Consider the following 21,630-nt stretch of genomic DNA (forward strand, 5'->3'; position numbering starts at 1 on the left):
CTAGAACTGACAGACCAACAGCACAGTACAATCGCAATAACAATAATCATAATAATAGAAAATAAAAAAGTTGAGGGAAAATAACCAATATTCGGTACGCCAAGAATTTGCAGGAAATCACAAATAAAAAAAAGTAGCAGCAACAAAAAATAATCCTATGGTGCAAAAATACGCTCAAGATGGAAGAAGAATTCAAACAAACGTAGAGCTAATTCAATATATGAGTGCATATGTGTATGTTTGTTTTGGATTAATGTACGTAATATCCAAGTGTTGAAATTTACAATACGCTTGTAATGCTTTGTAAGTTTTTATACTCAGTTGAGCAGAGCTCACAGAGTATATTAAGTTTGATTGGATAACGGTTGGTTGTACATATATAAAGGAATCGAGATAGATATAGACTTCCATATATCAAAATAATCAGGATCGAAAAAAAATTTGATTGAGCCATGTCCGTCCGTCCGTCCGTCCGTCCGTTAACAAGATAACTTGAGTAAATTTTGAGGTATCTTGCTGAAATTTGGTATGCAGGTTCCTGAGCACTCATCTCAGATCGCTATTTAAAATGAACGATATCGGACTATAACCACACCCACTTTTTCGATATCGAAAATTTCGAAAAACCGAAAAAGTGCGATAATTCATTACAAAAGACCGATAAAGCGACGAAACTTGGTAGATGAGTTGAACTTATGACGCAAAATAGAAAATTAGTAAAATTTTGGACAAGGGGCGTGGCACCGCCCACTTTTAATAGAAGGTAATTTAAAACTTTTGCAAGCTGTAATTTGGCAGTCGTTGAAGATATCATGATGAAATTTGGTAGGAACGTTACTCTTATTACTATATGTACGCTTAATAAAAATTTAGCAAAATCGGAGAAGGACCACGCCCACTTTTAAAAAAAAAATTTTTTTAAGTAAAATTTTAACAAAAAATTTAATATCTTTACAGTATATAAGTAAATTATGTCAAAATTCAACTGCAGTAATGATATGGTGCAACAAAATACAAAAATAAAAGAAAATTTCAAAATGGGCGTGGCTCCGCCCTTTTCCATTTAATTTGTCTAGGATACTTTTAACGCCATAAGTCGAAACAAAATAAACTAATCCTTTTGAAATTCGGTAGGGCATAGATTTTATGACGTTAACTCTTTTCTGTGAAAATGGGCGAAATCGGTTGATGCCACGCCCAGTTTTTATACACATTCGTCCGTCTGTCCTTCCGCATGGCCGTTAACACGATAACTTGAGCAAAAAACGATATATCTTAACTAAACTTAGTTCACGTACTTATCTGAAGTCCCTTTATCTTGGTATAAAATATGGCCGAAATCCGACTATGATCACGCCCACTTTTTCAATATCGAAAATTACGAAAAATGAAAAAAATGCCATAATTCTATACCAAATACGAAAAAAGGGATGAAATATGGTAAGGTAATTGGATTGTTTTATTGACGCGAAATATAACTTTAGAAAAAACTTTATAAAATGATTGTGACACCTACCATATTAAGTAGAAGAAAATGAAAAAGTTCTGCAGGGCGAAATAAAAAACCCTTAAAATCTTGGCAGGTATTACATATATAAATAAATTAGCGGTATCCAACAGATGATGTTCTGGGTCACCCTTGTCCACATTTTGGTCGATATCTGGAAAACGCCTTCACATATACAACTACCACCACTCCCTTTTAAAACTCTCATTAATACCTTTAATTTGATACCCATATCGTACAAACTCATTCTAGAGTCACCCCTGGTCCACCTTTATGGCGATATTTCGAAAAGGCGAACACCTATAGAACGAAGGCCCACTCCCTTTTAAAAATACTCATTAACACCTTTCATTTGATACCCATATCGTACAAACAAAGTCTAGAGTCACCCCTGGTCCACCTTTATGGCGATATCTCGAAACGGCGTCCACCTATGGAACTAAGGATTACTCCCTTTTAAAATACTCATTAACACCTTTCATTTGACACCCATATCGTACAAACGCATTCTAGAGTCACACCTGGTCCATCTTTATGGCGATATCTCGAAAAGGCGTTCACCTATAGAACTAAGGCCCACTCCCTCTTAAAATACTCATTAACTCCTTTCGTTTGATACCCATATTGCACAAACGAATTCTAGAGCCACCCCTGTCCACCTTTATGGCGATATCTCGAAAAGGGGTCCACCTATAGAACTAAGCCCCACGCCCTTTTAAAATAATCATTAACACCTTTCATTTGATACCCATATCATACAAACAAATTCTAAAGTCACCCCTGGTCCACCTTCATGACGATATCTCGAAAAGGCGAACACCTATAAAACGAAGGCCCACTCCCTTTTAAAAATACTCATTAACACCTTTCATTTGATACCCATATCGTACAAACAAAGTCTAGAGTCACCCCTGGTCCACCTTTATTGCGATACCTCGACAATGCCTCCACCTATAGAACTAAGGCCCACTCCCTCTTAAAATACTCATTAACTCCTTTCGTTTGATACCCATATTGCACAAACGAATTCTAGAGTCACCCCTGGCCCACCTTTATCTCGAAAAGGCGTCCATCTATAGTACTTAGGTCCACGCCCTTTTAAAATACTCATTAATACCTTTCATTTGTTACCCATATCGTACAAACGCATTCTAGAGTCAACCCTGATCCACCTTTATGGCTATATCCCTAAATGGCGTCCACCTATAGAACTATGGCCCACTCCCTCATAAAATACTCTTTAATGCCTTTCATTTGATACACATGTCATACAAACACATTCGAGGGTTTCCCTCGGTTCATTTTCCTACATGGTTATTTTCCCTTATGTTGTCACCATAGCTCTCAACTGAGTATGTAATGTTCGGTTACACCGGAACTTAACCTTCCTTACTTGTTTTATGGAATTTGCTCACGATATGGGGGAATCCTGAATAAGCGATAGCTTAGACGTAGCCGTACCTAGTACTACTATATGCTATATGAGGAATAATGAGTGGTATGTGTGATGTATGGAATCATACAAAATACAAACACAAATGTTGTCACCACTCTGTACAGTAAAGTTTATATAAGGAAAATCAGACAGAAAATCAAGGCAAAGCAAGTCAAGCAAGAAAAGGAAGCGAAACAAAAGGAAGGAATAAATAACAAGTAAGGACGGGACTGTCTTCGGCTGTACCGAAGACTTCATACCTTTCATGAATGGGGATGAACAATAACCTTATCCCGTTCGTATCCTCCAAATAATCGGATGTATAAGATAAGAAATATATAGTGAACAGATGTACATACCTAAACGATTTTTAAGATAAATATAAATTAAAAAATTGCTAAAAACCCCCTTATCTGAACGATCGGATATATGTGATATATATTATATATGGCTCCGATCGAAATGATTTTTACAAGAAATCTTCTATGATACATTAGAATAATATCACCAAGTTTAACGTTTTTGTATTGGAAATTAAGGAAGAAATGGCTAAAAATCTAAAAATATATATTATATATAGCTCCGATGGAAATGATTTCTACATGAAATCATCTATGATATATTAAAATATATATCACCGATTTTCGCGTTTATATTTTCTAAATTAAAGGAGAAATTGCCAAAAATCGTTCTATCTGAACGATCGGTTGTATGGGATATATACTATATATACCTCCGATCAAAGTGATTTTTTCAGGAAATCTTCTATGACATATTACAATATATATCACCCAGTTTCACGTTTATATTTTCTAAATTAAAGGAGAAATTTCCAAAAATCTTACCGAGTTTCACGTTTATACTTTCTAAATTAAGGGAGAAATGGGCAAAAATCTTTCTATCTGAACGATCGGTTGTATGGGATATATATTATATATAGCTCCGATCGAAATGATTTCTTCATGAAATCTTCTATGATATATTAGAATAAATATCACCAAGTTTAACGTTTTTATATTGGAAATTAAGGGAGAAATTGCCAAAAATCTTTCTATCTTAACGATCGGTTGTATGGGATATATCCTATATATAGCTCCGATCAAAGTGATTTTTTCAGAAAATTTTCTATGATATATTAAAATATATATCACCGAGTTTCGTATTTATACTTTAAAAATAGCGTAAGGAATGACCAAAATCGCTGAACGATCGGTTTTATGGGAGATAAATGTAATAGTGGTCCGATCCTACCGGATCCGACAAATATCTAATATAATACAAAAATACATCCTTGTGCCAACTTTCATTGAGATATCTCAAAATTTGAGCGACTAGTTTGCGTTCAAACAGACAGACGGGCGGACAGACGGACATAGCTATATGAACTCAGTTCGTCGCCCTGATCAATTCGGTATACTTAATGATGAGTCTATCTTCTATATTTCTCAACGTTACAAACATCGGACCAAAGTTAATATACCATTTCATGTTCATGAAAAGTATAAAAAAGAAATACAAGGCGCAAGAGATTTTACGCCGAGCTACTATTCCAATTTGCAATGTGCTCCTTTTCATCCTTCAAATTAGCGGAACGGGAATTTTCAATTAGAATTTTTTCATGGCAGAAATACATTCAGATTGTTTGAACCCGCTTAGAAAAAATTTCTGCATTTTCGATGTTTTTTGCCCGGGTCTTGAATCCAGGATCTTCAGCATAGAGAGCGGAGCACGCTATCAAAGGAAGGAAAGGAGAAAAGAAAAGAAGTGGGGAGGAAAGGAATAATTTTTTATATGAATATTTCCTGCATGCAATTCTTAAGATTTTCTACAATTGGCAATTTGAGTTCCCATACAAAAATACTTCAAAAAGAACATCGAAATACACTTATAGATTGGCTTCCGAAAAAAAGTAATAATTTGGGAAATTTTAAAAGAAAGCGCCATCATTATTAAATGGCGTTTAACCATTTAGGCGTTTCTCGCAGTTGCTTTATAAGTCTATCCAAAGGTTCCCTGGAATAATTTATGAGTGGTCTTAAAAATTTAGTGTATCATAAAGATTTGGCCCATAGTAGATTAAACGGGACCATTATTACGTTTTACGATCCAAGATCGAAACTCAGTTTTTAAATCAGAAAAGCTAACATTATTTTACTGTTCTAAAGATATGAGTCAATTAGCCAGTATACAATTCAGTATAATCCAATTGTTTTATAAAAGGGCAACTCATGAACGCTTGCAATTCCCTCGCAAAGCTCGTAAGCCTTGCAAACTTGTTTCAAAAATCATTTAATTTGCGAGTTTTTCATGGTTATTGGGCAATTACGAGTTGGAGCGAGCTGCTATATTGAGTAACGGATTAATTTTTATAAGTTTTATTGGGCATTTTAATGAGTTTGATACGAGTGTTCATAAACATATTCTTGAATATTTTATAATGTACTGAGAGCACCCTTCGACCTGATATTGTGGCCGAACAGTTTTTTCAACAAGAAAACGGAATATTCAATTTTTTTTATTGTAACTATTTGCTAGACGATCGTACTGCGAAACAAAATTTAATATTTCTGTACGATGCTAATAGTTTATGATATCTGCTTTAGAAAGCAAATACTTTACAGGCTGCCGCAAGTTAGTTGTTTATATTTTTGGAGCTGCTCGTGAGGTAAGTTTTCATATCCGGCGATCACGTTTCCATCTTTTTTCTTACTTTATTAAACGCGTTCACTACACTGCAGCTGCCAGCAGAAGATAATCACTTGAGCGTATTAATTTCTGACAAGCTCTTACTAAAAAGCTCCTTAAATTTTGAACTTAACTCGTTTTCTCTTTACAACTTTTTCCTTTTACGCAGTATTCGGATTTTAGGGATTTTTTCCACTTCATGCATATTTTTATACCTTTCGTGAACATGAAATGGTATATTAACTTTGGTCCGATGTTTGTAACGTTGAGAAATATAGAAGATAGACTCACCATTAAGTATACCGAATTGATCAGGGCGACGAACTGAGTTGATATAGCCATGTCCGTCTGTCCGTCGGTCTGTCTGTTTGAACGCAAACTAGTCCCTGAAATTTTGAGATATCTCAATGGAATTTGGCACAAGGATGTATTTTTGTATTATATTAGACATTTGGCGGATCCGGTAGAATCGGACCACTATAACATATACCTCCCATACAACCGGTCGTTCAGATAAGACGATTTTTGTCACTCCTGCCGCAATTTAGAAAGTATAAAAGTAAAACTCAGTGATATATATTTCAATATATCATAGAAGATATCCTGAAAAAATCACTTTGATCGGAGCTATATATAATATATATTCCATACAACCGATCGTTCAGATAAGGGGTTTTTTTTGCCATTTTGTATTTTATATTTATCTTAAAATCGTTTAGGTATGTACATCTGTTCACTATATATTTCTTATCTTATACATCCGATTATTTGGATATTACGAACGGGATAAGATTATTGTCCAGCCCCATTCATGAAAGGTATGAAGTCTTCAGCACAGCCGAAGACAGTCCCGTCCTTACTTATTAAGTTTCTATTCGCACTTAATATCTTTAAAAATTAATTGAAAATTCTTTTAAGGTACTACATATTTCTTGAGCTTATAAAAGTTTGTGCTTCCTCCATATTTACAATACAAGCTTAGCATATTCCATACAGTTTCACGTACTTCATTTTATTTTATTTTATTTTATTTTATTTTATTTTTTTAATTGATAGAGATGCATGTTGACTTCGCAGTAGGTAACTTTCCGCTGAACAAATTCTATATGCAAACTTAACACAGATAAAACTTATTTTTACTTTGGGCAGTAATGAAAAGTTTTTATTTTAGCATCTTTTGTTCAAAAATATTTACAGTTTAGTAAAAATCTGAAATAAAGGAAGTATTTAAAAAAAAACAAGTAAGGAAGGCTATGTTCGAGTGTAACCAAACATTATATACTCAGCTGGTAGCATTGGAGACAAAATTGTGCTTTTCATAGATACATACAAATGGTAATACTAAAAAGTGGAGCAACTTGTCTTTGCTATCTTTCTTCGATATTTTCGATATAGAAAAAGTGGGCGTGGTCATAGTCAGATTTCGCCCTTTTTTAGTATCAAGATAAAGTGAGTTTAGATAAGTACGTGAACTAAGCTTAGTAAATATATATCGATTTTTGCTCAAGTTATCGTGTTAACGGCCTGTATAAAAACGGGGCGTGGTTTCAACCGATTTCGCCCATTTTCACAGAAAATAATTATCGTCATAGAAGCTGTGCCCTTACCAAATTTTATAAGGATTGGTAAATTTTTGTTGGGCTTATGGTATTGAAAGCATTCTAGACAAATTAAAACAAAAAGGAGCCTCGCCCATTTTGAAATTTTCTTTTAGTTTTGTATTTTGTTGCACCATATCATTAATGGAGTTGAATGCTGACATAATTTACTTATATACTGTAAAGATATTCAATTTCTTTTTGTTGGATTTTAAAATTTTTTTTAAAGTGGGCGTGTTTGTCATCAGAACTTAATGATTTTTTTTAGAACACATATAGTAATAGGTGTAACGTTCCTGCCAAATTTCATCATGATATCTTCAACAACCGCCAAATTACAGCTTGCAAAACTTTTAAATTACCTTCTTTTAAAACTGGGCGCTGTCACGCCCATTGTCCAAAATTTTACGAATTTTCTATTCTGCGTCATAAGGTCAACCCACCTACCAAGTTTTATCGCTTTGTCCGTCTGTGGTAATGAGTTATCGCATTTTTTCGGGGTTTCGAAATTTTCGATATCGAAAAAGTGGGCGTGATTATAGTCCGATTTCGTTAATTTTATATAGCGATCTGAGATGAGTGCCCAGGAACATACATACCAAATTTCATTGAGATACCTCAAAATTTACTCAAGTTATCGTGTTTACGGCCAGACGGACGGACGAACATAGCTAAATGAATTTATTTTTTTAGATCATTTTGATATATAGAAGTCTATATCTATATCGATTTGTTTATGCGATCGATTTGTTTACGGGGTACCGTTATGCGAACAAAATTAATATACTCTGTGAGCTCTGCTCAGCTGAGTATAAAAACTGTGAAGTCGTATTCACTTTTTATTTAAAGTTGCTATCAAGTTTATGAAGTTAATTCGGTTAAAAAAATTAATAAAAACTAGGTGCGATGTATCTCCGGGGAGATTAATGCCAAGCTTCTTTTCCAATTTGAGTCGCGGCGTTCACAACACAGTGTTGCATTTTATACTCGGCCTGAATTGTAGCATAAATCAAAAAGTATGCCATAGTTGTTGTATATTTTTATTTTAACGAAACAAGTATAGAGAATGACTCATACTATGGCGTATATAGATCATTTATATAAAATAAATAAGATTTTGCGACAATGTTGTTGTTATCGTCGTAGTAGTAGTATGTCGCCCATACAATAGGTGCGACCACTCACAAATTGGTATCAATATCCTCTAAAGGGAGTTCAAGGAAACTGCAATTTCAGCAGGGGTGGACCAGCAGGAAAAGGTTTAGAGGCGTTAGTTCAACATTGCAATGGTGCAAGATGGTTGGTATCATGTGAGTGCACATCGCATGCAGGCCACACATCACGTATGTCGGGGTTGATTCTGGACATGTAAGAGGTTAACCTTAACAGTATCCAGAACGAAGTAGAACCAGTTTGACTTTTGTCTAAGTTGATAGTCTGCTTTTTTCTTCTGCAAGGGTAAGAAGGCGTCTATTGATAACGGAGTTCACCTGGCGCAACCTAGCGAAGGTATTTATCGAATAAGTGTGGATTAAATCTAGGGCCTCCTATATAAAGAGTTGAGCTAAAAGGTGGCGGATTTCGTTGTGGTACGAGGTTTTCTTTTCGTTCTGGAATGTGGAGCTGGATGAAGCAGTTGTTTAATGGGATATCCCGGTTATTAACAGTTCATCAAAAACTTACTGTTCAGCATTTCATTGTGGTCGCTCATATTGTGTGGCCCAAAATTTAGGTGGTACTCAAGAGTCATAAGAAGACTTTCAGTGGCAGGTATTTCGGCAAGCCACCTGTATTTTGCAGAGAGTTTTTTTAAGTCAGGAAACGAAACCGGCAACGTATAGCTTAATTTGTTAGTTAAACCTTCCAGAATTGCTGCTGAATGTGTGTAGAAGTCAACGCAAGTGGGAATAACTTTTGACTCACAGGGAATGGCCAGAGAGATTCTTTTGCATGCATTTCAAGTAGCTCACTACTGCCGGTCGCTTGCGAACATCAGTTTAGTGGTGATCTTATGTGAGAGAGCGACAGACCGACTAAGCTGCACCGACATTATCAATTATAGGGATAGCTGGAGGCCTTCATCGGTAGCGTCTGGCTACCATAAGGTGTGGCTAAATACAAGCATCTGATAATACTCTCATCTCCACTTTTAGGGTTGTACGTTGGGCTTGGGTCGCGCGACGTAGAACCATTATCCAATTAAATAAATAAATGAAAGGCTCGATAACCTCCGAAGAGTTTCAAGACCGAGCTTCTCTTCTTAATTTGCGTCGTGCTTTTTTTAATTTTTCCTACAAATTGGCAGGACAGGACCTACTTATTTTATGCCGACTCAGAAGAACGGCATCTGCAAGGCAGATGAGTTTTCACTTAGAGCTTTTTATGGCAGAAATACACTCGGAGTGCTTGGCAACACTGCCGAGGGGCGACGCCGCTTAGAAAAATTGTCTTCTAATTCAAAAAACTTGTTTCTAAAATTTTGATGCTGCTTTGCCCGGGGCGTGAACCCAGGGTATTCGGTGTGGTAGGCGGAGCACGCTACCATCACACCATGGCGGCCGCCAATTTTCCAATTAAAACCACCAAAAGCATCGGACAAAGAGTTAACTATTTACTAATGACAACTATTGGCAACGTTTGGAGGACTAAGATTTAAGAGAACGTATTTCGAATTTCCGCTCCCTTTATGGGGTTGGTGCCCGGCTAATTTATGTCCTTGTGAAGTGCGATGGTCTCAATACGGGGAAAAAAGCATCAGCAAATTTGGCATTTGTTGGAGTAGTCAACAAATTAAGCGGAGTTCAGTGTCGGATTCGTAACGGTATAGAGACTCCGCCAGAGTACACGCGGAGAATGACGAATAGGTGGTGCCCCCGGCGCATTGACTCAGATCGCTAGGTCATCGCAACCCAAATCGCCCAGCTATAAACAAGAAAAGAAAAACGCTAAGAAAGCTAGACGTCGAAAGGTATGAGTGCAGGAGCTTGCAAGTTTCCTCTGTTAGAATTCTAGGAAATCTGCAATGTGACAATCCGAAGCAGCGAGCCACATAAAGCATATATTTGCGAAGCATATATTAATACAAGGGCTTCAAGCCAGTATCTAGATACAACATTTGGCGAGTTAGCTTAAAGAAAAATCTATTTTTTTTATAACAAACGTAAGGAGTTTGTCAAGTTGGTATAAATAATTAAACCCCCAATCCTTACATGCAGCATTGAGGATTTACATTTTCTGAGACAAACCTAAACGGGGGTTATAAGTGTAGATGAACCATGCCCCGCTGGTGGCGTATTTCGCAAGTGATAATTGAGGGCAATAAAGAAAAAATAAATGGATGGCGCAGTAACTTCGGAATAGATTTTAGGTCGACACAGAGTGCTTGCAAAACTACAAAGGGGTTGCGAGCGCAATATATAACTTTTTCAACCCAATTGTCAACCTCAGCTACCCGTGGCGAATCCTGTTCCTTTAACAGCCGAGGCTCTGGCAACCCAAAACTCCTCATGGAGCTATGGTGTGGAGAGCGGGATTGGCCTAGAAAGTTTCATATGGTCATACCAAATTGCTCCCAAAATGGTCGGGATAGTACCTTAATGGTGCTTGTTACCGGAATGTACCGGATCTGCATCCGCCAAACAAACATCAATATCGATAACATGCCCTAGGCCTTCGGTAAGTGTCCTTTTCGCTACAAGAACAACAACATAAACCCATTTTGAATAGCAAAGATGTCCACTAACTTTCCCAATTATCATAATTTTTGAATTGTTCAAGTTGACAATTAGTGTCCATTTCCACACTAATCGCATTTATCATTTGCTCTAGCGCTTCAGATCGCTCAGAAGATAAGACCAGATCATCACTGGAACTTATCCAAAGTATTGTTGCCATCGATCCAATAATGTATGCCACCCAGATAAGAAAAGATTTTATAGATCGTATCTAAAAGAGGCAAACCTCTATTGTTTGCGCCTTTCTTGAGTCATCTTTCTTGAAAAGGTTGCCTAAGATAGAAGAGCTGAAACGGTTTTTTTAGTTACTGAATTAAGAAGCGCCAGCAACTTTTTGATTAAGCGTTGTGAAACAATCTTATAAAATTCATAATATACGCCGCCGTCCCGTGAAGGGGTTTTTTTCTATTTCGTACCATCAACAAACGGGGTGCTTCGCGATATTCATACCTGGGCATCTAATGTCGGATTGAAAGTCAATGCGGAGAAGACGAATACGGTCTTGTTTGCAAAGAGGTACAAGGTTCCAAATTGGACCAGGCGTAAGTTAGGAGGGGTGGCCTTACAGGAAAAACCTTGCACAAAATATTTAGGAATCATCCTAGACAGTAAGCTGTCATGGAAGCTCAACGTGGAGGAGAGGGTCAAGAAGGCCTCAACGGCACTCTATGCATGTAAAAGAATGATGGGGTGTACGTGGGGCCTATCGCCCTTCTTTCTTATTGGGTTTTTACAGCGAATGTAAGCCCTATTTTATACTATGGAGTTCTTGTTTGTTGGAAAGCCACACAAAAAACAACATACATCAAAAAATTAGAGGGGGTATGCAGACTATCGATGCTTAGCATTACGAGAGCCCTGAAAACAACCCCGACAGCTGCACTGTATGCCATTTTGCACATCCCACCTGTAGACCTGGTACAAAGCGTTAACGACCGCAACCAGCCTCGGTGCTACGGGGCAGCTTGAGCGCCGACCATATGGCCATAGTAGTATAGCGTCATCAATCACAAGACGAACAGACTACATGATTCCCTATCTGCGCTTCGAGGGAGATCTTAAGGTCACAATAGAGGTGGACGGTTGGCGCAAGGGTGCGCAAATGGCGGACGAGGCGATACATGTGTACACCAATGGTTCCAAAGTAGTGGAAGGAGTAGGGTCTGCGGTATACTGCGCTGATCCGGAAATAAGCAGATCCCGGATTACTGTAGCGTTTTCCAAGCGGAAATATTAGTCGTAACCAAAGCAGTAGAAACCCTGGAAGAGAATAGCTTAAGCTGCAACCGTGATAACTTTTATATTGACAGTCAAGCAGCAATTAAGGCAATAATCTCGCATAGCATAGCATCTAAATGCGTGTTAGAGTGTAAGCAGTCTCTGGAGAGAATCGGGACAGGGAGAAGCATACATCTATATTGGGTGCCAGGGCATATGGGAATAGATGGGAATGAAAAAGCGGACGAACTAACTAAAAAGGGCGCATCCCTTGAAGCTTGCTCCGTAGATGTCCCAATTAGATTGGGCGAGATTAAACGAAGTCGAGAGGTGGACATGATCGACCAAGCGGGAAAGGTGTGGGTTCAAGCGCGGGGCTGTAAAGTGTCGAAGATTATGTGTAGGTCTCACAACCTTAGACTAACACAGTTGCTCCTATCATTAAAAAGAGAGGACTGTAGACTCATGAGGGTATTCTGACTGGACACTGCCTTCTGGCGTCACATGCCTTTAAACTAGGCTTGGTCAGTGATAGCAAATGTAGGAAGTGCGGGTTGGAGGAGGAAACGATCGAGCACGTTCTGTGCTCGTGTCCTGCACTTGCCAGGCTAAGACTCCAGCTATTAGGAGTGATACAGCTGTCAGATCTAGAAGCAGCAAGTGGCTTAAGTCCTAGGAAGCTTCTAGTATTTGCCAAGAGGACGGAGGTATTTTATAACATAGGTCTTGGTTTTTGATAGGGTTTTTCAGTTTGGTCATTAAAACAAACTTCTGGTAACACTACGGACTCAATCAGTCTATGTGAGTTCCTCATGGACCGGCCAGTTCAACCTACCTACCTACCATCAACAACCAATTGGAGTTCTCTACAATCAAAACTAGCATCTATGAAGGGGTTCGTGCGCTGAGATACAAATTGATGTTATTGTGAAAAAGGAGATCCTTAAAATGCCAAAAACTTATCGCGAGTATGGAGAGTATTACATTACAGCGAAGAGAATTCGCTAGACGCCACCAGTCCCAACATTATTAAGTAGTTCAATTTCTCTGCATTGCCACTCTTGTTTCTTTTCCATTGTACAGCTCAAAAATATATTAAATTATTTTTGTTAATAATAATTAACAAAAAATTTAAAATACACATATAAGGCTATTAACAAAACCCAAAAAATATATTAAATAATAAATTTGATTTTTTCATTTTCAATTCAATTGAATTCTCCAACGCCATGATTTCATCCCGAGCTGGCAAAATTCTGCACCCCAATAATAAAATTTTACGCAAAAATTTCCGCTTCAATGTAAATAGAAACGCATAAATTTCTTTAATTGAACTTAAATCATTCATGTATTATTTTTTATTTTTAATTCTCTTCAAGTAAATATACATTCACACATATTAAATTTTCCTTCTGACTTCTCAACATCCTTGCTAACGTCTATTTCATCACTACTCCACCCTCCTGACTCACAAATCAACACGTCGTGCACCATTACTGGGTACACACATATAAAATTCCAAACGGTCAGCAGCTTCTTTATTGAATTCTTTAGTGAAATTTGTACGCATCGTAGCAATCACATAGTCAACAGTATCGCGTTGCAGCAGCGTAACAGTACAGCCACCAAAGCCACCGCCAGTCATACGTGATCCCAAAACACCGGAACAATTAATGGCCGCATCAACCAGAACATCCAATTCACGGCAGGATACTTCGAAATCGTCACGTAATGATGTATGTGACTCTTTCATTAGTGAGCCCATCTGGTGTTGATGGTAGAAATGTTGGTAGCATTGGCAGTAGTTATACATATGTAGGTATATATGTACATAAAAAAATGGCAAACGGTCCGACGGAAGTTGTAGAGTATAGAGAAATAGTGTTCAAAATAGAAACAACAGCAGCGTTTTATGGCCAAGTAGTTGAGTACACGTAGCAGGCATCCATGTCGTATGCGTTACCGGAAGTACAGAATATATGAAAGAAATAAGAAAGAAAATATAAAAACAAAAGAACAATTGAATTAAATAGTTAAGCATATGAGTGTGTGTTATTTTATATGTGTGTTTGTCGAAATAAATGTATGTGAATGCAAGCTTTAATAAAGAAAATATTTATGTGGTATATACATGGCGTGGAAATTAAAAATTAAATTTTCATCAACGCAATTCTCAAAGGCATTTAATGGTTGCTTAGTACAGAATTGATGGTCAGTTTATATTAAATTAAGCGCCTTTAAAAACGTTCAGATAGGGGAATGGAATATTTGCAGCTTGTTTCGAGCTGCATAACAAGTGGTGTGAATTGCAAACCATCTAGTCAGCGAACTGCCTTTTGTAACTAGTTTCTCATCACAATCTCAAAATTTCAAGTCTTTAAAGGAAAAGAGATAGACCCTTGCTGGGTATACCGAAATAATCAGGATGACGAGCTGAGTTAATTTAGCCATGTCCCTCTCTCTGCCTGTCCGTCCGTCCGTCTTTCCGTCTTTCTGACTGTTTGAACACAGTTCTTGAGATATCTTGATAATATTTTGTGAGCTGGTCTATTTTTGGGTGTCCGATTGATCATGTGTCGGCACCGACTGGATCGGACCACTATAGCACATATCTCCCAACTTTTCGAAAAAGGGAGTTGTGGTAATTTATTCCGCTGGAAGATTTTCTTCCATTTTAGCCGCTAAAAGCTTCAAGATGCTCAAAAAATACGACAAATTTTTGACTGAAAAATTGTTAAGATCGGTCATACATATATATTTTTTATATCCGCAACAACCTATTGTTCACATAAGATAAGGTATATCCCATACCATGTTCAGATTATACTTATGCATTTTTGTAATTTCAATACATTGTTGCTTATACCAATTTATTAGGTACATCCGAGGACAGTCTCGTCCTTACTTATTTTTTAGTAATTTTAACATGTGGATGTCAAACAATAAATATACTAGAAATATACCAATATGAAACTATTTCAAACATGACATACACAATTAATATTTATTTATGAAAACTCGAAATAATTTAGTCGTAAAATCGAGGCCTGATGACAGAAACAAGTATATTCTAATAATGATATGAAGTGAAAAATTGCTATTGCTGAATACCTCAGAGTCAGACTTTTACTTTACACAAATTTTGTGTTTTAGGGATCAGATTCATATAAGACATAAATGAGGCGGGCAGTTCCGTACGACCACGGCTAGGATATATCCTGAGAAAATTAGAGGAATAAAGATTAGGGCAAGGGACCTGCTGTGGTCTAACCGCGTTGAAGGCAACTAATTTCCTCCTCAAGCAAAACAAATCTGCAAAGAGAAAGCTTACTGGTGTCATCATGGGTCAAAAGCTGTTAGGATAAGTATGAAGAGGAGTAGATGTATCAATTTCTTTGCCTTTGTGTAGCACTGCAAACAAGATGACTCAGACTTCCGGCGCACGCTTTTTTGACAGTCTGGCAGAGATTGAGAAATTTGAGGTTTATCAGAGAAAGCAAATTGTTCGTTGAGGACAACTAGACTGATTAGACGAATTTACCGCCACCCAGCATTCACTGAGGGCACTCACAATATACTAAAATGTCTCCGAGTGGAAGTGTGGGAAACTCTCACTCACGCTGTCTTAACCTAACCTAACCTTACTCTTATAAAGATAGATAAATACATGTTGTAAACTTGTTTTCGATATATCTTTGCTTCAGTATGGCAAAATATAAAATGTCAGTGTAGCCGTAGAGCAGTGTTATCAACGAGTTCGTGCTTTTTTATCGAAGTGTTATAAATTTGCTATCAATGTCAATGGTTCCACTGAGTTGTCGATTCTTTATCGACGAGTTCTCGATAATTTATCGACTTGATATCGAAAAGTTGACGACTTGTTATCGAACAAATAATTGGTCAAACGAAATATGCAGTATTCGCTTATCAAATAGTAGAAGCTTAAGTTTGTAGCGCGTCGTTGATGATGAACAGCATGTCTGCTCGAAATGCATATGTTTAAGTTGAATAAATTAATAGTTTGTTGTTTTACGGTTTATCCATAAACGCACCATTGTTTTTATTTGACTAAATCATTTTGTAGTCAATAAGGAAAAAATAATAATTAATAATTAATTAATTTAATAAATAAATAATTGATCATTTAACGTAAGATATGGCTATGTTATCAAAGGTTATCGACTTGTTATCGACAAGTTATCGAAGTTTTACAGGTTTTTTTATTGGCGTGTTATCGAATTGTGATTGATACGTTATTGAAAAGTTATTGGATTGTTATCAAAAAGTTATAGATTTCTTTATTGAAAAATATTGAAAGTTATCGTTTTTTCAACGAAAAGTTACCGATATGTTATCGAAAAGTTTTTGATTTATTATCAAAATGCTACCAAAATTTATTGACTATTGAAAAGTTAAGGACGTGTTATGAAAAAGTTATTGATGTGTTATCTGCACTCATCGGTAACAAATGGCCTTCTTCAGTGCATATCAGTTTAAAAGGGGGTTTGAGATCTTTATAGATCAACATATAAAAAATCAAATAACTCTGAGGTTAATAAAGCCAGAGTAAAGATACTAATAGACCATTCATACTGATACACCATTTATATTATATCAGGGGAGAAAATTAGGTATAATTGTCGAGGTGGTGTGGTACGTCCCATACAAATTTATCTTTTCATATCAAATATCAGCTGCTCAGGGGCGCTAAGGTTATATTATCGAAATTTAAGATAGCTGCCAATATTGTTAAGGTCCAATTTTTAACAACAATTTGGGTATATTGAAATAAAAAAATTTGCCACCTGATTAACAGGGCCGTGGCATCTGATATATGGTGCGTCAATGATGTTTAGTTCATATGTAAGTAAGAAAGAAGACATTTTGACCTACGGCAGATAGATCAGGTCCTTCTGGAGAACGAAGTAGCTTTCGCCCCATAAATGGGTTGAAAATAGCTTCCTTATCCTGCTGTTTATTTTTAATTTTATTACTCATTAATGTGATTGGGTCCCCAATTGGGGTCGCTATCTTATTCCGCATGTACAGTCACCTAGTTATCTATGCGAAGGCAACGACGCCACGTGAAGGTTAACGCAGTGTCTTATGAAAACTGGGTTCAGAGCCAGATCAGCGTTAATCGGTAGAATCTCAACCGAACCTGCATTACTATCTTAATGATGGCGGACTTCGAACGTACCCCAAGACCTGCCAAGGTTTAAACGGGACGGAAGCGAATGTCACATTAGCCGGAAAGTCGTTTTGACGGGGCGTCAAGCCGTGTACTAAGATTTCCGAATGTCACATTCGCCTGCTCTTAGCAAACATATCCAAATCGTTATTCCAGTATACCATATTTACGACCTTAGTGGGCTCAATCTTAATATATTATCATATAAGCTTTCTTAATAATTCCCTCGGTGCAGCCACTATGTGGGTTGTGGATGCTTAAATTACGGGCGGCATCAACTCGCCCCGTCACTGGGGGTTCACAGGGTGCATGAGGCATTTTAAGCCAAACCCTCCTCGCTAGCCGCTCTAGGTCAGGGGCTGCTCATTTGAGTATTCGCAAAATTAATCGGCCGTGCACTGTTTGCTGATGGTGGCCCCCTTGGCCTGAGCTCAGCCTGAAATACCGTAAATGATGCATGGCTTAAAACAGCTCCGCCTGTGAAAGGAAGTTTAAATTGGAACAGACCAAAATATAAAACGGATAGTAGATAGTGGCCAATCTCATGGTAATGGAAATTGGAGTATCCGGTGCCTAGAAATCTATATTTAAGCTTTTATTTAGATAAATCGTATCTAATATATTTCACTGGTTGAATTTTCGACCACAGGTGATACTAGTCTTTGTAGACATGCCACCGAAACTTAAATCTTTAAAGCAACAGCTTGATAACTTAAAACCAGTTTTCCGCAAACTTAATACTCGCTGTTTGTTCTTAATTAATTTTGACTTTCGAGTTCAATTAGCTTTGTTTTATTTCTCTTCACCAGACCGGACTTAATCCACGCGTGTCCAAATGTATGGGTGCAAATAAGCGTGACCCATGGGATGTGCGAAAAACCTAACTGTAATTAATCTTCACGCTAATTACAAGCGTTTTTCATGTTAATTTCTTCAGACAATGTCTTCTTTCATTTCCTATTTTACGTCCGGTATTTCATACACGCTTACTTGTGCATCTGTAAAATTCATTACATTCTAGAAAGGTTAATAGTTATCGCCCTTCTGTCTTATATGTTTTTAGCTCGAAAAGTACTTAGCAGCCAAAGTTACCAGCAATCGTAATTAATTACACCAAATTTTCTGATTAAAATCAAAAACTACAATTCTAATGTATTCACTTACAAGTCAAATAAAAACATTTGATTAAATTATAAGTTCGGGTGGAATGCGCATTGTATAGCCAACTGTGGATTTTCACACAGAGCTCAGAAGGATATTTGAGGATATTTCTCACTTTAATAATAATTATTAAAGCAATAAAAGCAAAATAATTAAACAAGGGATGTCACAGGGTGGCGTACTATTCCCGCCCTTGTTTAACCTCTATATTTCGAAGCTCCCTTCATCACCAAAAGGATTTACATTGCATCCTACTCCGATGACTGCACGATAATGGCAACAGTTCTCGGCTCATTCATTGATGAGCTATGCAATATAATAAACGATAATCTCCCTTGTCTATGTTCGACATTCACGTCGATGGCATTACGCGATCGACTGTCTAACATTCAAAAGTACTGGATGTGACGTTTGATTACTTACTTACTTACTTAATTGGCGCTTAACAGTCTAAACGGTTATGGCCGTCCAAAAAGGTGCGCCAGTCGCTCCTTCGCCCCGTGAACCGGCGCCAATTGGTGACACCAAGGGAGTTTAAATCGTTTTCCACCTGGTACTTCCAACGGAGTGGGGGCCGCCCTCTACCACTGCTTCCATAGGCGGGCTCCGATAGAAACACTTTCTTGGCCGGAGCATCATCTTTCACTCGCATAGCATGGCCTAGCCAGCACAGCCGCAGCCTTTTAGTTCGCTGGACTATGTTGATGTCTGCATTTAGTTCGTACAGCTCATCATTAAATCTTCTTCGGTACTCGCCATCGCCAACGCGCAGAGGTCCATAAATCTTTCTAAGAACTTTTCTGTCGAACACTCCCAAAGCCGCTTCATCTGCTGTTGTCATGGTCCATGCTTCTGCCCCATATAGCAGGACGGGTACGATAAGTGACTTGTAGAGTATGATCTTCGTTCGCCGAGAGTGGACTTTACTTTTCAATTGCCTACCTAGTCCAAAGTAGAATTTACTGACAAGATTGATTCTTCGCTGGATTTCAGTGCTGATGTTGTTGCTAGTCTGCCAACAGTAGCGTAGTTGCCAAGGCGCGTATGCGCTGACTCTGCTTGATGACAGCAGGTACTTCGTTTTGTCCTCATTCACCATCAAACTCATCTTTACCGCTTCTTTTTCCAGTTTGGAGTAAGCAGAACTAACGGCACATGTGTTTATACCGATAATATCAATGTCATCAGCATACGCCAGTAATTGCACGCTTTTACAGAATATTATTCCAGAGCGGTTCAGTTCTGCAGCTAGTATAATTTTTTCCAGCTTCAAATTAAAGAAATCGCACGATAGGGGGTCACCCTGTCTGAAATCTCGTTTAGTTTCGAACGGCTCGGAGAGGTCCCTCCCAATTCTGACTGAGCTGATGGTGTTGCTCAACGTCATTTTGCACAACCGTATAAGATTTGGGGGAAACCAAATTCAGACATAGCGGCATATAGGCAGCTCGTTTTCGTGCTGTCGAAGGCGGCTTTAAAGTCGACAAAGAGGTGATGTGTGTCGATTCTCTTTTCACGGGTTTTTTCCAAGATTTGGCGCATTGTGAAAATCTGGTCGATGGTAGATTTACCAGGTCTGAAGCCGCACTGATAAGGTCCAATCAGCCGGTTCACGGTGGGCTTCAATCTTTCGCACAATACACTTGAAAGCACCTTATATGCGATATTAAGAAGGCTGATTCCACGATAGTTGGTGCATTTTGCAGTATCCCTCTTCTTGTGGACTGGGCAAAGAACACTTAGATTCCAACCGTCGGGCATGCTTTCGTCCGCCCATATTTTGCAAAGATGATGCTCCATGCGCCTTATCAACTCCTCGCCGCCGTACTTGAATAACTCCGCAGGCAATCCATCAGCGCCCACGGCCTTGTTGTTTTTCAATCTGGTTATTGCTATTCTAACTTCGTCATAATCGGGCGTGGGAACATATATTCTATCATCATCAATCGCGGGATCGGGTTCTTCATCTCTGCGCGCTGAATTGCTTCCTCCATTTAGGAGAACAGAGAAGTGTTCCCTCCATAATCTAAGCAATCTCTCGACATCAGTTACAAGGTCGCCGTTTTCTTTCCTACAGGAGTTTACCCCGGTCTTAAAACCTTCCGTCTGTCGCCGTATTTGTTTTTATAATTTTCGGGCGTTGTTTCTGGTGGCTAGCAGCTCAAGCTCCGCGCACTCACGCCTTTCTGCTTCTGCTTTTTTCTTCCTGAAAAGGCATCTCGCTTCCCTTTTCAACTCACGATAGCATTCACACACTCCTCTTCTCGCGCTCTCTTTTAACGTAGCTCTGTAAGCAGCGTCTTTTCTTTCGGTTGCAACGCGGCATTCTTCATCGTACCAGTTTCCTCGGCGGCAGTACGAAGTGCTTTGAAGATATGCTCCCACTGCTCATGTATTCCTTCAAAATGAGTTGTGCTCTCAGAGAGCAGGTGTGAGAGTCGAGTTGCGAAATCATTGGCAGTCTGCTGTGATTGAAGCTTTTCGACGCCTAGATTTTCTTGTGTTTTTTGTTCCTTGGTTTTAGCCGCGCTGAGGCGGGTGCGTATTTTGGCTGCAACGAGATAATAGTCCGAGTCGATGTTAGGTCCTCGGATCGTGCGCACATCTAAAATACTGGAGGCATGCCGTCCGTCTATCGCAACGTGATCGATTTGATTGCGAGTATTTCGATCAGGAGACAGCCATGTAGCTAGATGTATCTTTTTATGCATGAACCCCGTGCTGGATATGGCCATGTTTCCAGTACCGGCAAAGTCAATCAGCCTCAGTCCGTTAGGAGAAGTTTCATCGTATAGGCTGAACTTTCCGACTGTAGGGCCAAAAACACCTTCTTTGCGTTTAAGTTGCCAAGCACGAATTTATATCATGACGGGGGCAGCGCTCGCATATGCGTTCTAATTGTTCATAAAAAGTGTCTTTCACCTCATCTTCTTTCTCCTCTGTCGGCGCATGGGCGCAGATGAATGATATATTAAAAAATTTTGCTTTTATTCGGATAGCGGCGAGACGCTCGTCCAAAGGTGTGAACGCCAGAACTTGGCGACAAAGTCTCTTTCCCACCACGAATCCGACGCCGAAACTGCGCTTATTCGTATGACCAC

General features: G+C 38.4%; 1 protein-coding gene and 1 long non-coding RNA gene across 4 annotated transcripts in view; one reads left to right on the forward strand and one right to left on the reverse strand.

Annotated features, from left to right (window-relative positions):
• Nucleotides 1–21,630, forward strand: part of LOC137250559 (uncharacterized) — a 552,581-nt gene that overhangs the window by 405,812 nt on the left and 125,139 nt on the right. The gene's annotated exons all lie outside the window — the stretch shown is intronic.
• LOC137248287 (galactokinase-like) overlaps nucleotides 13,498–21,630 on the reverse strand; it is a 143,589-nt gene continuing 135,456 nt past the window's right edge. For all 3 annotated transcript variants that reach the window (XM_067779161.1, XM_067779160.1, XM_067779162.1), the window contains one exon: nucleotides 13,498–13,942. In XM_067779161.1, the coding sequence (XP_067635262.1) occupies nucleotides 13,646–13,942 (297 nt within the window). In that variant the 3' untranslated portion in view covers nucleotides 13,498–13,645. The remainder of the gene's footprint in view (nucleotides 13,943–21,630) is intronic.

The sequence above is a fragment of the Eurosta solidaginis genome, chromosome 4 (genome assembly GCF_040869045.1).
Source record: "Eurosta solidaginis isolate ZX-2024a chromosome 4, ASM4086904v1, whole genome shotgun sequence".
In the NCBI taxonomy this organism is placed as follows: Eukaryota; Metazoa; Arthropoda; class Insecta; order Diptera; family Tephritidae; genus Eurosta; species Eurosta solidaginis.